Raw genomic sequence first — 17652 nt, 5'->3', positions numbered from 1 at the left:
GGTCAAAGTTTTTATCTATCAGTCTAAAAGAACACATAAAATGTTTTACAGTAATTCATATACAACACATTAAAATGAGCTCACAAACTTTTAAATCAAAAACAATGCTTACTCTGTTTTTTACCTTTTGGAAGAAAAGAATCTCGTAAATCCACGAGAATGTTTATCGGGTGTTGGTGCATTTGACGACGAGGATGAAGAAACAGGCACCATCATCATCATGTTCCTTTGTTTCGATTGATTTAAATTGATGGGTGATCTCGTTGGTGTATACATACTTATCTCGGTAGCATGGGAAGGACTAAAAGGAGAATTGTATGTGTCGGTTTCTGCTTGATCAAATTCATGTAAATTTATGCCGCCACTCGAAGTAGTAGTAGATGGTTCTTCTTCGGTTAGGGGGATACTTTCGTGTCTTTGAATCCTTTCGTTGTAAGGTGATCCTGTGTAATGTTCTTTTGGAGGACGCATCATTTTCAGCTGTTTTCCAAGGAGAAATATTGTTTCTTGACACTCTGCTAGCTTCTCCGATGCTAAGGTTAGCTCTTTTTCCTGTATTGTAGATAAATTACAAAGTCTTGTTTATATATAGAAGATGTAAAAACTAACAAAGGAATAATTGTTAAAGTATTTAGAAAAGGAAAAAAAAAGCTCTAGGAATATAGGACCAATAGAAGACTTACCTGGTCATTCTTGCTCTCAAGTTCAGCAGCAACGCTCTCCAAGCTGACAAAAGACCCAAATGAACAATGTAAGCAAAAAGAGATTCATATAACCAAATAAAAATGTCTCTTTCTTGGAAAAAAACCATACAATTTAACAAATAAAAAACTCCCTTAGAAACAACTTTTCTTAGAAAATTTGGAGTTGTATATGATACCAATAACAATTTGTCACAAAATCTTTTGAAACCCGAGAATACCATAAGGCGTTCTCAATGGGAACCGATCATATTTGTAAATGCATATAATTATTGAACTGAAAATTAACTTGAGTAGGAGAATACACCAACCTTTGTAATTGTTCCTGAAGTCCTTTGCATCTGTCCAAAGAATCTTGATGATTTCTTCTTTCCTCTTGAAGTTCATTATCAGTATTCTCCATTTTCGCTAGCAAAAGATTTACTTGACTCTCCAACTCCTTCGCTCGTACATCAAGTGAATTGTAGGACTCAGCCATACATTTCAGCTGTGTCTCAGACAAGCCATTCATCTTCTGCGCATTTGCTAACTCCGACCTAACTTCAGTCAGAACCTGTTCTGTTTCTTGTAACTGTTTTATAGTATTCTCTAGATTTTCTCTACATAGAGTCAGATCTGCAGACAGGGTCTCCTTTTCAGTGTTCAATTGTTCAAACTCCTCAAACGAGCATTTCCATGGGGCAACGTTTGATTCAGAGGTTGGAATGAAGCTTTCTGTGTCGGATGTTGAGTCAGAGAAGTGAGTACAAGTGTTGGGATTCTCCGGTAATGCAATCTTGTCTATGCAATCAGAAGCATTGGATTCGACTGCATTGTCCTTGAAGCCAAGGATGTTAAAGTGGAGTTCACTAGCCTTGGACAGAACATGAGAAAGTCTGAGAATGAGATCGTGCAAATTTGATTTAAAGTTATCGAAGGAAGAAGAGAATTCATCGATTTTCTGGGTCAATCCATCTTTATCAGAAGATGTGGAGGGAGCAGCTAAGACTTCTTTTCCCAGAACCAATACGAATTCATGAATCTGAGAAATGGCTGCTGATATTTCTTCAGTTATAACACTTTCCTTCTCAACATCTGGCTCCACCATTAGATGCAAGCTATCTTCGGTTTCCTCCACCACATGCTTAATGCTGTCCAAAACCTTTTCTATTTCAGTATCTTTTGGTGTAGACTCAAGCAGCATGGATATTCTTGATTGAAGCTTTACCAAGGGTGGAAGATCTACATCAGATTTCATTTCTTGACAGTTTGATGAATATGCCAGTTTCTCCATCTCCAAGAAATCGTCCATTAGTTCTAAATGCTTGGAGTTTTCCGACTTAGGTGTCTCAACCTTCTTAAATTGAGAGATATCGGATGAACTTGTACAGCTTACGGCATCATCAATTTGCGGACTTCGATTTTGATCACTGGCTTGGAGTTGAGATTCTAAATCTTTAAGCTTCATTATAGTCTTGGCAGAAATACTTCGTGAGGCCTGCAACTCATTGTCACGTTTAGACAAAATATCCTTAAGATGTTTTGTCTCTTCTTCCATAGCAAAGATTTTTTCGGTGAGTGCTTCGTTCTCTTTATGGTACTTCTGAAAGCTTTCAAGTGATAATTCAGGTAAGTAAGATGGGTATGGACTAGATGGCTTTGAATTCGACTTCCTTACTCGAGAATCTCCATAATCTCTTCCTAAGTTATCAACTTCAATCTTCATTTGAGCTAGTGCTGCAGGACCAGGCAACTTCTTTCTCATAAGGCCGCGTAATCTCTGACACTCTGCTTCAAGCTTAGCTATTTTCTTAACTCCATCTAGATACTGTTTGTTAGCTACTTCTGCAGATCTTACACTCATATTCTTTTCCTCATTGCGAATCTCAAGCTCTTTGTTAATGATATGTACTTCGTATTTGAGGGTACCCATTTGTCTCTCGCATGATTCAATATCGCCTTTCAGAAGCTCAATCTCTGCCTCGGCCTGTGATTTCTCATCACTTATTTGGACTAGTAGGTTGGAACGTTCCTGCAATGACCTTGAGAGTGCAGAGTTTTCTGCTTCTGATTTGAAAATCTCTTGATTCAAGTTGTTTATCTTTGATTCGAGTTCAAGCCTTATTTTATCCCATTGTTTCGTTTTCGCTAGCACAACATCATGCAATTCGTGTTCGTGTTCTTCCTTCAGGTTACGTATCTGCTTCATACACTCCTTCAGAGCACCATCCAAATGCGATGAACGATCTTCGGCCGTAAGCTTTAGAAGTGTTACTGATTCCAGGTGAGTTTTCAAAGCCAATGCTTCTGCTTCTGCTTTTTCCCAACCTGAAGCAGAAAATGGTTAAGTTCTCATTGGTTTTATACAGGTAGCATTAAATAATCCATTCAAAATTACTAAAAAGACTTGATACCTGATACAGCTTCTTCAGCAACTTTAACATGCTGTTTCACCATACTTTCCTTAGTAGTTATCTCTGTTTGGGCTGCAGATAACTTTTCGTTTAATTCTGAAATTTCATCTTCTAAACTCTTCACCTGATCCTCATACGCATTCGCCTGTTCTTCGTATGTATTCATTTGTTCTTCATATGTCTTCACTTGTTCCTCCAATCCAGTTAGATGTGAATATGATTCCATGGAAATTTGTATGTAATTCGGTTTCTTATCCTGTAGAAAATCAACAAATAAATCAATCTAACAAGTTAAACAAACAGGAAATTGTACAGAAAAGGTAGTATATAACAGGTGCAAAAAAATGGCTGTAAAAGGAAAAATAATAAAATAGATGAACCTACCTGTTCAACGCGAGATCCAGATGATGACAAACGGGCATGGTCTTCAGCAACTGCTTTCTCAGCTCCAGATTTGTCAGAGGACTTCTTCTTCCACGGCCAACTCCGGCGGTCCATTTTTGCTGTTCTTCGCACATGCACAAATCATTCACAACAGCTAAGAATTTGACTGAAAAGTTCTACATAAATCAATACGGAAGAGCAAAATTGTAAACCAAATAGATTAGCGGATGATAATCAATAGTCAATCAGGGCCATGAATACGTTCTTCAGAAACCTATCAGCAATTAATACTAGCGAGCTTGCGGATGAAGAACAGGTGACATATTCTGCATAATCAGGCTTCACACAGAGCAATAAATGCGAATCCTCACTATACTATCATCTATCGATCGATATAAATGACTAAAAAAGCAACTATCCTAAGGTCATCAATATCAAGGTCCGAACCCCGAGATTATACAGAACTTCTATCTAAACGAACATTAAATTCGTCGTCTCGAATGGAGTAAGTCAGAATCGAGGAAAGCTAGCTACTCATCATCATGAAAAATAAATTAAACCGAATAGATCCAGTTAAATCAAAACATACACGATTAAATCATCAAACGATGGAAATCAAAATAAACTACTAGAGAAGACAAGATTGCCGTTCAATCTACGGGACTTCTGTACAATTATATACAATTACGGTGCTAAATTATACACAATTCTCCAATCTGATCTCGCTAACAGAACAAAATCAGATTAAAATCATCGCTAGTAAGAGTAACAACTCATAACAGAGAGCAGTTTCCTTCGAATACAAACAACACATCATCTGTGGCGGAAACAGTTCATCGAAGCTAATGACGATTAGATTCATGAAAATAGACAAATAACTTACAGTTTGCAATGCAGCTTCTAGAGCGTTAAATCAGCAACGGAAAAGGAATCCTCTATATCAAGCGACGGAGACGGAAGTATCAGTTACAGAGAGAAATATATATATCAAGTACTATAGTTATAGTTGATTCGTCTTCTTCATGAGAATACACACAGTTATATAGAGAGAGAATGTGAAAATGCGCGTCGGTTGTTAGTATCAGTCGCCGGAGGTCCCTTCCTTTTCTCTCTGTTATAGAGAGAGAGAAATGAGAGAGAAATGGAAGAGGTGGGTGGAGGACTGAAAGTATTGGCGCTGTCATATTTCAACTACAAGCCTCAAGATATATTTTAATATTTTTAGTTATTTTAAAAATAAATTAATAAATCTATATCTCGATTATTTTCGGGTGGATTGGATGACTCGAAAAAAATCGTAAAATTTACCGTGATCGTGTTCGAGTTCACGACGTATTTACTTATTATTACGATGATTGGATATCTTTTTTCAATCTTCAAACTCATTTTTTATTTATTTATTTATTTTATTTTTTTGTGTTTGGTGACAATAATTTTTGAATTTTTATGGTTATGATTAAACTATTATAATTTTATCTCAATAGAATAAAATAATCTGATACGGGTCGGGTCAAAACATGTGGATTGAGATGGAGATCCGAAAGAAGGCTTTTTGCTTAAGGCATGAGCTGTAGACGTCGACTTTTTTTATATTGGACCACCGTCATCACTGTCTGTCTGGCTGGCTAGTGTACCATAAGCAAATGTTCCTTTCCACACTAGATCTGGGCTCAGCTAATTCTTTCCTAACTATCTAGTTGTTAGATTTAGACTTTGTTTGTTTCATAACAGATTTTAATTATAATTTAATATTTATTTTCTTTCACTTATAAAAACAAACTAATATATTAAATTATCATTACCTACTAAAAACTATATATTCATCTAAAATAAAATACTGACTAGAATCGAATTTTAGGTCTTAGAATTATTTGAGATTCTTTAAATGATTCCAAATCTCAATTATTAGGTTATCTGAAACTTTAAAATAAACTTTTCCCAAATTTTAAAATAAATTATAAACTCCAAATTAGTTATAAGTATACAAATCATGGCTATCTTGATTTGGTTTATTTGTTATAGCTTCAGATATGTTTAATAATATTTAATTTATTCAAATTTTATATATCTTAATTTCTTTTTCTTTTTAATTTGTTTGAAATTATTTATTTTATTTTATATACATTCTAATTTATTTGCTAAAATCACAAAGTTACGACTCACTTGAGCTTATAAACCCATTCCATTTTTCAATTTAAAAAAGTTTGAATCAAATTTCCAATCCAACTTAAATATATTATCACACTTAAAAAGTGGTATATATATATAATGTATATATCAATTCTTTGTTAAATTTAAAGTTGCATATAAAATAATATTTTATAAATTAGAACATAATTAAAAAATATATATAAGAGAACTTCATCACCCACTAAAACAAAAACAAAAACAAAAAGTGTATAACAGAAAATAAAGTAAAAAGTTTTTATTTTAATAATACTTTAAAAGATGTAACAATATATTTAAATAAAAAATATAGAGTAAAAACTGAAACGTAAATTTTAGATTTGATTTATAGTCAATCTTTAATAAATAAAAAAGGAAGAGTTTAAATAATGTTCCAACCATTAAAAAAAACCTTTAATATCGTTTTAAAACGTATTCCAACTAAAATCTAATGAGACATTTAATATAATTTTTAATATTTGTTTATCTGTTTATATTTATCTATTTTGTCCCACATTTTTCTTATCTTCACCTGTATATTGCATCCAATATTTTTAACCCAAGGACAAAACTTAATTTATTTTTATTTTTTTTAAATAAATTATTTTTTATTAATTCAAACAAGGAGTTATATATCAAAAATTAAATTATAAAATAATGTCAACAAAATAAAATAAAAACTAAATAAAAAATTATAGGTGTTAAATAATATGACATATTTGTAATAATTAAAATTCTAATAATGAAAACCGAACAATCTTGTAATTTTTTGAGGACAACTTCAGAGATCCGTAACAACGAGGGATGAAGTAGAGCAAACCGAATAAACTAATCAAACAATGTCGTAAGAATCTTTACAAAATATTCTGAGCAATATTAATTTTGTTCATTCACTAAGGGTGTGTAAACAACACCGGAAAATGTCATTCCGAATATATATATATATAATAAAATTATTCCAAATTAGATAGATTATAACTTATAATTAAAACAATATTTAAGCAAGACCAAGGATGCAAAAAACGGGATTAATCCGCGATTAATCGGAAATCGGAAAAAAAAACGTTTCGTTTTTTCTAAAAATCGGTCAACGGTCTGGTCAACGGTCAACCCGATTAAATTGGGTTTGACCCGATAGTTTAAGGGCTTATTTCAAAATAATTCCTTACTTGAAGGGCTTATTTCAAATCATCAATCTCTTGAAAACCCACTCTTTAGGTTACTCTACCATTTGACTACAGCGTCTGCGACTCGCCGATTGAGAGAAATCCACTAACCGTCACCTTCATTCTCTCGGCTCAGCCATTTCTCCGCCTCGCCGCCACCATCTTATCCGGCTGATCTAATCAGACAGATTCATCTCCGCCGCATCAATTTCCACTTGCAACCGAGATCAATCGCAGGTGAGGGATCTGATTCAAAGACATCAACTGGTAAACATGAATCAACTGGGTTCTGCTTCAAAGGCATCAACTGGCAACCGAGATCAATCGCATGTGAGTTTTGTTTTTCGAGGGAGTCGAGCAGATTTAGATAATGGGTTACCTGAATATTTTCCTCAAAGGCATCAACTGGTAAACGGTAAACCTATAGTAGAATTCTACTCTAGCAACTTAGCCTCTTCCATTTTCATGGTTGAACTTTGCTTTGTTGCATCTGAAAGTTCCTGAAACAGTTTTACTTTCTTATTTGTACGAGCGTGTGCATTCAGCTCGACCGCCAAAAACTAATATATGAAATTCGTTTGAACTTGCTTGCTTGTAGGTCCACACAAAGAATCGAAATCGACTTACGACCGAAAAGTTGAATGATTTGGTTTATGTCCAATTTAACTCAAAGTTATTTTATAAGAAGAAAAGGAATGACATCCTAGAAGCTAGTGATTACAACAAAGCTCAACATATGATGGTTGATGGAGTACAAGACGTTGAGTCGGATGTTGATGAGGAGATTGATCACATTACCGGAGCGACACATATGGAGGTTGGTGACGTTGTCCAACTGAGAGAACCTTGCGAAGAAGAAGAATTTGTATCGGAACCAGAAGACATTGATGAAAATAATGATGCTGAGTGTAGATGAGATGAAGATTGATGTGTTTGTGGATGTGTTTTAGACTTTAGTTTATAACTTTATATGCTTTTGGACGATAATTTTAGTATCCAACGTGACTCTGTATGAATTTGGGTGTATTTTTATGAATGAAATTTACTAATTTAGTATTATTCTTAAAAAATAATGAGTTTAGGCTAAAAACGATTAATTCGATTAATTTCGATTAATCCCAATTAATCCAATTAATCATTAATCCGTGTGTGTCGATTAATGTCCGATTACCGATTACTGCAACCTTGAGCAAGACGGTAATTGATCTCCCAAACCATATCAACTAAGCATCCATTCTTAGCAAGTTGAACTTTAATTAAGTTACACTATATAGTCTCTAAAACACCAAATAAAAAAACAACATTGTTGTGTAAAATTTACATTTATTGTAGTCATAGTCTCAATGATATGATATCGAGGACAACAACATAGAGATCGAAATTTAATTTGAATTGAACCGAAAATAAAACTACACAAAGACCATGTAGTCAAATTGAACTTGTATCCTTCAAAAATTAAATATCATCTTCAATATTATTCATCATGTGTGATAGCTACACTTTTGAGAGCTCTTATTCTTCTCATACAATCAAATGACTCAAAGTGGACACAATTATGGTTTGGAAGTAATTGTGTCTCCTATCTTTACTATTGTTTGATTAAAGTTTGTCTGAATTTAATTTAAATAATCATGATCTTATCATTAATTTTATCAATATTTAAATTATAAATTAATATTTTTATTCTTATATATATATATATATATATTAAAATAATTATTATTATTTTCAATAACCTAAATAATATATGTATTTATTAATATTGAAAGCTAGCACAATAATTACATTAACTTTAACTTAAATCTAATAATCAAACCTTAACATTTGATTTTATACAAATACTTTTGTCAAGTGACTTGAGTTCCCTTAATGGATTATAAATAATATATGTTTTCAGTTAAATGTTTTGTAATTTGAAACTTTTTTGATCTTGAGTTATAAATTTAAAATTTTATTTGGTGAAAAGTTCAATTATTTAAGTTAAATTTATTTATTTATTTTTAAAAGATCCACTATTTTATATAAAAATATTAAAGTAAAAATATTTTAATTAATTTAACTGATGAAAGGATGAGTACTATAGAAAAAAATTAAGAATTTTGTTTATTCTCATTAATAACGTTTTAAGTTTTAACGTGAATATGGTTGTGGTGAATATTTTATAAATTAAAAATAATTTGAATATAATATAAACAAAACTCTATATAAAAAATGTTGAATATTTTTTTATATATATTTGAGAATGTCAATAACATTAAGGCATCATAGAACATGACCCTAAATTTTAAGTAAAATATGATACAACAATTTAGGTTAAAGTCATATAAATGAACATTTAAGGTGGATAAAACTAGTGGGGAACAAGTGGGGATTAATGATTCTTATGGATGCTGGTTTTGAATGAAGGTAGGTTGGCCAGGTTGGCTTTTTTATCTAATGAACTGTCACTCTTGTCTATTGTCTTATGTTTGTTAATAAGAATGCAAAATTATTAATAAAAAAAATAATATATACACGTCAAATCACAATTTCCCTCACATTAATGCACTCTCCTAAAATCAGTAATTATAATATTTGTTTGTATATTTTTATGATAAATTAAATTATTAACACTATTTGTCTAAAATGATTGTATATCTATCTATTTAGTTACAAATATAATAACATTACTTTTATCTATTTTTATGAAATAGGTTATATTCCATCACTTATTAATTTCCTTTCTTGCTAAAGGGAGTAATCCATCAAATAAATAATGAAAAATACAAACTATCTACTTTCATTATTAAATTTATGGTTAGTTTAAGCTTATTTGATGTTAGGTTATTTGAGATTTTTAGTTTTTTTTTTAAGATTTTTAATTTGTTAAATTATTATAATATATTTTTTTATTTAAAATTATATTATATATAAATAAAGTAAAAGTATTTTATTATTTTAATGGATAAATTAAATAATTAAATTGTTAAGAAAAAATTGTGATATATGAGTTTATGGTAGAAAACTACAAAAAAAAAAACATTAAAAGGATTGATTTTTTTTTTTAAATTAGTCCTCTAGATTATTTAAATAATCTTATTTAATACGAAGGAGTTATGAAAAAGTTTAGTTATGAGTAAAAAAATCTAAAACAAATATTTATATTTAATTATAAAGTTAATTTATCAATAATTTTTTTTTAATAATTTTTAATTTTATTTTTAAATTATATATTTTCATTAAATATTAATTCATTTAAATTTTTTTCACTAGTAATCTAATTTTCTTAACTTCATACCATACAAAATTATTTAAACAGTTTTAAATGTGATATTTAAATAATTCAAAATCAAACAAGTCCTTGTGATGACTTCTTATTATGGTCCATTCATTTTAATTTATTTTGAGATTTTGTTTTTAGATAAATCTCTTAAATTTGAAAAAAGAAAACAATTGTTCTCAATCAAATGAAAAATGTTAGATTATTAACATGATTTTTTTTTTGTTTGGTGAACATTTTATTTTTTATTTTAACATTTAAGTTGATTGATTACATTTCTTTGCAGACCTTCTTTAATAATTAATTAGATATAGTCAAATTAAAATCTATTATTGAAATGTTTGTTCTAATCTCTTTTAGAAATCAAGTATGTCCAAATAGATATTTTAAATTTCACTAATAAAAGTGATGTAATCTGAAAATCTAGCTTACCAGCTATGCTTGTTTTGTTATGGAATTAATTACTTATAATTATTATTTTTAAAATGGATTACTTGAATTTTTCAACTCGATCATAATTTGAAAACGTTTTAAATATTAATTTATAATAATTAACTTTAATTAAGATGATTCACATCAAATAATATTGACACGTAAGAGAGACAAAAATGGACGGATGGTGGGTCCCAGAGGCTTCACACGTACCTAGTACATGCATGTCCATGTGGGGACCACGTGGCTCTAAACCGCACACCAGCAATATGCCACGTGTCATCAGAATACGACCGGCTGCTTAACTTTAATACCTAGATTAATAGCTCCTAAACCTTGTATGGGACCCACTGGCCACGTTGATAAATTGGATTTTGGAAACATCTAACAAATACTATTTTATATAATTTTTGTTTCATTTTCCATTGTTATTAAAATAAAAACAATTTTCATTATAAGTATTGTCATATCAATTAATAAAATAATTTAATCCAATTGGTTAATTATTTTTATTAGTGTGAAATAAGAGAAGGTTTTTAATTTTGTTCATTATTTAATTAGCAAATTCTAATAAGCAATCATTCATACAATTTTATTTATTTATATAATTAAAGGAGCTTATATTTTCTATTTCAATTTGAACATTTTAATTGAAATGGAAAAGATACCTTTCAGAAATCGGTCAGGTCATGTATAATCTGTTGGTTATTTAAATAATTCAACATAATTAAATATTATTTCATTATCTTTCTTGTTTATTACTTAACTCAATTCATTAATTAAAATAATAAAATATTTTTTTATTTAATCATTATATATTAATATCTTATAATTGTTTTTTAAATAAAAATAAAATTTACCTCTTATTAAAGTTATCACTGATTATTAATTTTTAAATAACTTAAAGTTATTTAAAAGCTCAAATCCAATCAAGCTAATTCTAAATGATTTTTAATTTTTTTTAATCCATATAATTGTCATCATAGAGATGTACAACTTCACTATTAATTCTATAATTCAAAATAAAAATTCAAATATCTTTAAGATGATTTGAAGATTTTTAATGAGTTCTTATGTAAAAAAATAATTGTAAAGAAAAAATAGATTTTATTTGAGTTTTTAATTGATTAAATTCTTATAATGCAAATTTATAAAAATAAAGTAAAAATATTTTAATATTGTATTTGATTAATTGTGTGATTTGATCTTAAAAATAAATATGATAAATTATTATATTTTGAATAAAACTCCAATAAATAATCCACATCAAACAAACTCTTTATCTAAAATCATCATCATTATATATTATTAGTCTTATATTAATTTTCTATTCCCATTATTTTTTGTAACTATAAAAAAAAGTTGAACTGTACTTTCTACAATGAAATCCTTGCTTTATAAATGTTAGATGTGAATTTTTAAAAATAAAAAAAATACAAATGAATATTTTTTTATATTTAAAACTAAATATATTAGTTTGATTCCAAAAGAGTATACTAAAAAAATTATTATTTAATATTTAATAAAAACGTTTTTAATCATTAAATTAAAGTGTAAATAGAGTTATTAACATAAGAATCTTGTTAATTTTATAAAATAAAAAGTTAAAAACATCATTAGTACTTAATTGTCAAGTTAGAGTCTTCACACCCGAACATTTACACCAACAAAAGAAAATGCATCAAGAAATTGATGCCATTTTAAAATATTAAAAATATAAATGATAAGATTGCATTAGTTAATATGGTTTGACTATTTAGTTACTTAAATGTTTCTATAGTTTACGAGACAATTAGGTCATTATGATAAGGTGAGGTAAGAAGAAGATTATTATAATCTATAAGAAGTTTGGATTTCTTTTTCAAAAAATAAATTTATGCCAACAATCAAATATCAAATGTAGCAGCTAGCCCACTCTTAGCAATTCTTAATAAATACAATGTCTTTTAAAATTAATTAATTAATAAAACTAGAAGGAGATAAAAGAAACTCAAAATTGATAATGACAAAAATAAAATAATGAACCACACTTAATTGACTAATGTTTAAATGCCAATAATTAGGACATAACAAAAACAGAGACAACCTAATAAACAATAATTTTTTGAGCTTGTTTGGTCTTGTTTTCTTTTTGGATTTTTATGGGATTTTTAAAAAGATCATCTTATACTAAAAGAAAAAGTGATTTGAGGTTTTTCCAAAAAAGAAAGTCATTTGAGGTTTTTAGAATAAATTTTTAAAATAATATTTTATTTAAAATTAATTTTAATTAAAGTAATGTAAATATATTTATGTATTTTGGTTAATAAATTAATGATTTGATAATTAGAATAATAAATAAAAAAAATTTAAAATCCATTAGATCAAATGAGCTGTTAAAGTCAAGTTATGGAGAAAATAAATAAACTTCATCCCTACTCCACCTTGGTGACTTTTGTGTCACTTTAAGATTTAATTAGATTAAATGTCTCGTATTTTATTCTCTTTAAAAATATCTTAAATAAAATGAATAAACTAATTTTACTTTAAATCACAATTTCACACTTTTAGCCATGAGTATTGAGTACTATTTTAATAATAAAGTAAAATTTGGATAAAATAACTGTATCATTTTAATATAATTGTTTTGAGAAAAAATTAAGCAAACAAGGTAATATAAATAAAATTAAGAGTTAGGTATTAAATAATTGTTATTTGGGTATTTCTATTTTACCAACTTTTATAAGGAAAAAATAATTTATTTTAGATTAGAAGATGACGTTACTTTTTATTGTCGTCACCTTCATTTCAACTTAACATATTGTAATAGTAAGTAATAATTAAATTTGTGATATTTTCTCTCTTCAAAAAAATATATGATTTGGACCAAACATTATAACATTAATTTGGATATTTTGTTTTGTAATCTAATAGGTCATTAGGGAACATTCTTAAGATGAAAATCAGTCTTACTATAACCATTTAACCATACCACACTGCTATTAGTTATTTTGATTTTAGAACCGAAAAACACATAAATTCTTGGATTTTCGTATTGATCATTTAGCACAATATTAGCTAACACTTCCCACTTAAGAAAAACAAATTAAAGAATAAGAAATTTTGCTTAATTTTTGATTCATCCCGTTATAAATGCTAAACGTAAAATCAAATGAGTCCTACAATTAAATTTGAAATGTTGATATTAACCGAAGTCCCAACAAACTTGTAATCAATTTTAACATATTAGTGTTACATAAAATGTATTTTCACTATGAAGCATATATATGCAATTTGGGAAGTATTATTTTACACGCGATGAATATGTAAAGAAACCATCCATAATTGCAACTGATACAAACAATTATATAATTTAAATATATATATATATACATACGATGTCTCATGTGGATAATCTAACTGATAATTATATAATCTATATATAATGATGCTTAATTTTTAAAGTGTCTGGATTGCCGGGTCGAGAGCTGTGGTTAATTTGGATATATGTGAAAATAAATGGATACTTGAGTCGGACTGTGGGTTGACCCGCCCATAAAATTTTTACCGTAATATTTTTTTTCACGATTTTTTATATTATTATTCGTGCAAATGCACGGGATATATGCTAGTTAATTTTTAATAATCTTAATTAACTTTTAACCGTTACGGATATGATCGGTAATCATGGAATTAGAATAATAATGAAACTCAAAACAACATGTTTATCATTTTCAATATTACTATTTTAATTCGGAATTATAATTTCAAATATATTTTTTTTTCTAAATAAAATTTATTTTAATATGTTATCATTTATAATAAATCTAAAATCAATAACTATTTTTGAATTTAATAATGTAGTAAGTTAATCTTTGTATATATTTTTGAATTTTTAATTTAGAAAGTTTGGGATGAGCATAATTTATATTTTATATATGTTTTAGTAGTCCATCATTTTGTGTTTTTTAGTCTAATTGATGTTAATATTTTTTTTTATCAATTACAGATATTTGTGATTTTTTTTGAATATTTTTATAAGTGATATTCTATGAATTTTATTATCATTAGTTTTTATTTATTAATAATAATCTTTGCATTTAAATCAATAAAAAATAAAATTTATCCTTAAAAAATTAAATCAATAAAAAACATATTAGATATGAGATAAAAAAAAATTATAAGGATTAATTCTCATTAATTCATAAAATAATTAAATATAAAAAAATAATTTATATATAATATAAAATAACATTATAAAAAACAAGAATTTAGATATTAAAAAAAATATAACAAATTTATAAATATTAAAATTTCAATAAAAAAAAATCAACAATTTTACAATTTTTTTATTGTAAGTTTCATACGGTGGGACGAGGAAATGGAGTAATCTGAACAAATCAATCAAGAGGTGTCAGAACGATCTCTATTAAATATTTTAAGCAAAATTATTCGTGGTAGGGGTGAGCAAATGGGTAAAACCAATCCGTTTTGTTCGATCCGTATTAAATCCAAGCTAAATTTATTCAATCTGTAATCCAAACCATTTTACTAATTAATACAGATCGGATACGGATTGGATTGAAAATGGTTTAGATAATCCAAACTAACAAATATTTATATATATCAACTTGAAATTAGTTAATAAATTTATTTATTTTATTTTTTATTTTTATTTTTTTGAAAAAAAATAAAAATTTTATTATTATTAAATTTGAATCTGAAAATAATAATAAATAAAAAAAAATATTGTTGTCAAAGTGATGATATATTATATTGAGATAAAATTTAATTTAAAGAAAAATAAATTAAAAAATATATTTTTATTTAGATAGTTTGAATAATTTGGATAATCTTAATCCAATCCGATTTAATTCAATCCGATCTGATCTCAATCCGATCTCAATCCGATCCGATCTTAATCTAATCCAAACTATTCAATTTGAATTAGTATTTATTATTCGAATTAGATTTCGTATTAATCCATACAATGCTCCCTTCTAGTTCATGGGTTGATAAACAATATTGGAAAATATTATGTTAAGTGATATATTTTTATAAACCCATAAATAATGAGAACCATACAAATAAAGAGAGAATACGCGCACACACTTTCAAATGAAATCTCAGTTTAAATAATTAATTATTTAAATCAGGTTTAGAAGAGGATGGACAGTACTCTATACAAAACAAATTGAATGGACACATAGGGCAAGATTGATTCAAGTTGATGACAACTTATTCAACTTATTCTTAGATACATTAATATGATTTTAACTTATTTAATAGTTAAGTATGTGTATATTTGATTCAGTCTATACTGCTAAACTTATTTTTTTTTATATATTTATAATATTATTTAATAATATATATAATGTTATATATATTTATTAATCTAATTTTAAATATTAATAGATTATTTAAATTAAAAAATAATATATATTTCAAAATAAATTATATTAATATATTAATTTTTATATTTTTTTTTATTAATATATAATTTTAAATATTAATAAATGACTTAAATTAAAAAATATATATATTCTAAAATAAATTATATGAATAAAAAAAATAATTTATTATTATTATATATATTTTTTACATTTCCACCGTCTCTCAATATTTCAATTGTCCCTTTATTTTTGAGCTCTCTCACCTTATTCGTATTATCATTCACTTCAATTATAATTTAATACTTTTAGATAATTAAGGCTAATTTAATTTCTAAAATTATAATTATAAATAAAAAAATCATAATGTATTTATATTTTATATTTTGTTAAATTATTTTATATATTAAGATACATATATTATAAATAATAAATAATAATATATTTAAATATATGTTTTTTTATTATAATAATTTTATATAAATATATAAAAATATTATAAATATATGAAATAGATGAGAGATAATGAATAAAATAATTATAAAGATTAAATTAATGAGAGATAATGAATAAAATGATTAGAAATGAATGAAATAGATGAGAGAGAATGAATAAAAAAATATTTAAAATTGATGAGAGAAAAAAACTTTGAGATTATAATCTTAAACGCTGAGAGGAAGGAGATAGAGAGAAATTTGAGTTTAAACGTAAAAGTGTGTTTGATTGTAATTTTTTGTATGAGCTTATTACGCAAAATTACTGTAGTAACTTATTATGCAGACGCCCATACGCAACTTATTAACGCAGAATTAAACGAGACCATACCGTAACAAAGACAAATTTATATTAAGCCAAATCTATATTAAGGCTTATGTGAGTTTTTTTATAGTAAAAAATGTGAAATGACCCTAATATTCTATTTATTTATTTAATTTAATTTATAATTTTTTTATATAATTTTCAAAATAAAGAGAAAAACTCATTTTTTTTAGTTCATCATAATTTTTTTTTTAAAATTCACCCTAAACTCTATTTCCTTATCCGTCCCTAATTGGAAGTATTATTCGGATTATAAAACTCTGAGACGATAGATGAGATCTAGCTAAAAGTAGTGTAAAATTAAATAAAATGTAACAATGATTCAAATATGAGTGATGAAAAAAGAAACTAGGCACGTCCTAATATTAAAAAGTTATTAGAAATGTAAAAATAAAATAAAAAATAATAATTTTTATTTTTGTAAGAGAAAAAAAAACCAATCTATATAAATTGTCTCCTTCATAAGAATTATAACATGAATCCACACCATTTATATTATATTAACTTTACTTATAAAGTTTTTTTTTATTAATAATTGAATCAAAATTTATTTAATTTTTGTAGTTGGTACGATGAACCCATCAACATTTATTAAGAGCTCAGGTGAGTTTTCTGACTCGTAAATAAATAAATAAATAAATAAATAAATAAATAAATAAATAAATAAATAAATAAATAAATAAATAAATAAATAAATAAAAATATATATTTATTTTAGGGTAGAGATGTGATATAACTTTTTATTTTTTTAATTTAATTTATTATTTGTTTATTTAATTTTTTAAAATTGGGCAAAACTCATATTTATTATAATTTATTTATTTATTTTTATTTTTAAATTAAATAAAAAATAATATGACATCCACAAATATGTCCTTTTATTTTTTTAACTTTATACTAAAAAAATTCAAACTCACTATAACCCTAGTTATACTTATCATCTAGATTCACATCGTTATTTGT

General features: G+C 26.6%; 1 protein-coding gene across 2 annotated transcripts; it reads right to left on the bottom strand.

Annotated features, from left to right (window-relative positions):
- On the bottom strand, positions 1-4647 carry LOC124923907 (filament-like plant protein 4). 2 transcript variants are annotated; one of them, XM_047463906.1, is made up of 6 exons: positions 4362-4647; positions 3479-3602; positions 3095-3350; positions 1013-3008; positions 684-726; positions 1-552 (listed from the first exon to the last, which is right to left on the bottom strand). In XM_047463906.1, exons 2-6 carry the CDS (start codon positions 3590-3592, stop codon positions 121-123), a joined length of 2841 nt encoding a protein of 946 aa, XP_047319862.1. In that variant the 5' UTR covers positions 3593-3602; positions 4362-4647; the 3' UTR covers positions 1-120. The 2 variants fall into 2 exon arrangements, with proteins under 2 accessions (XP_047319862.1, XP_047319861.1); XM_047463905.1 differs by having other exon boundaries at positions 3479-3597.
- Between the last annotated feature and the right edge of the window lie 13005 nt (positions 4648-17652).

This window comes from Impatiens glandulifera, chromosome 2, assembly GCF_907164915.1.
Source record: "Impatiens glandulifera chromosome 2, dImpGla2.1, whole genome shotgun sequence".
In the NCBI taxonomy this organism is placed as follows: Eukaryota; Viridiplantae; Streptophyta; class Magnoliopsida; order Ericales; family Balsaminaceae; genus Impatiens; species Impatiens glandulifera.
The sequence above is the reverse complement of the archived record's forward strand: the minus strand, read 5'-3'. Positions and strand labels throughout refer to the sequence as shown.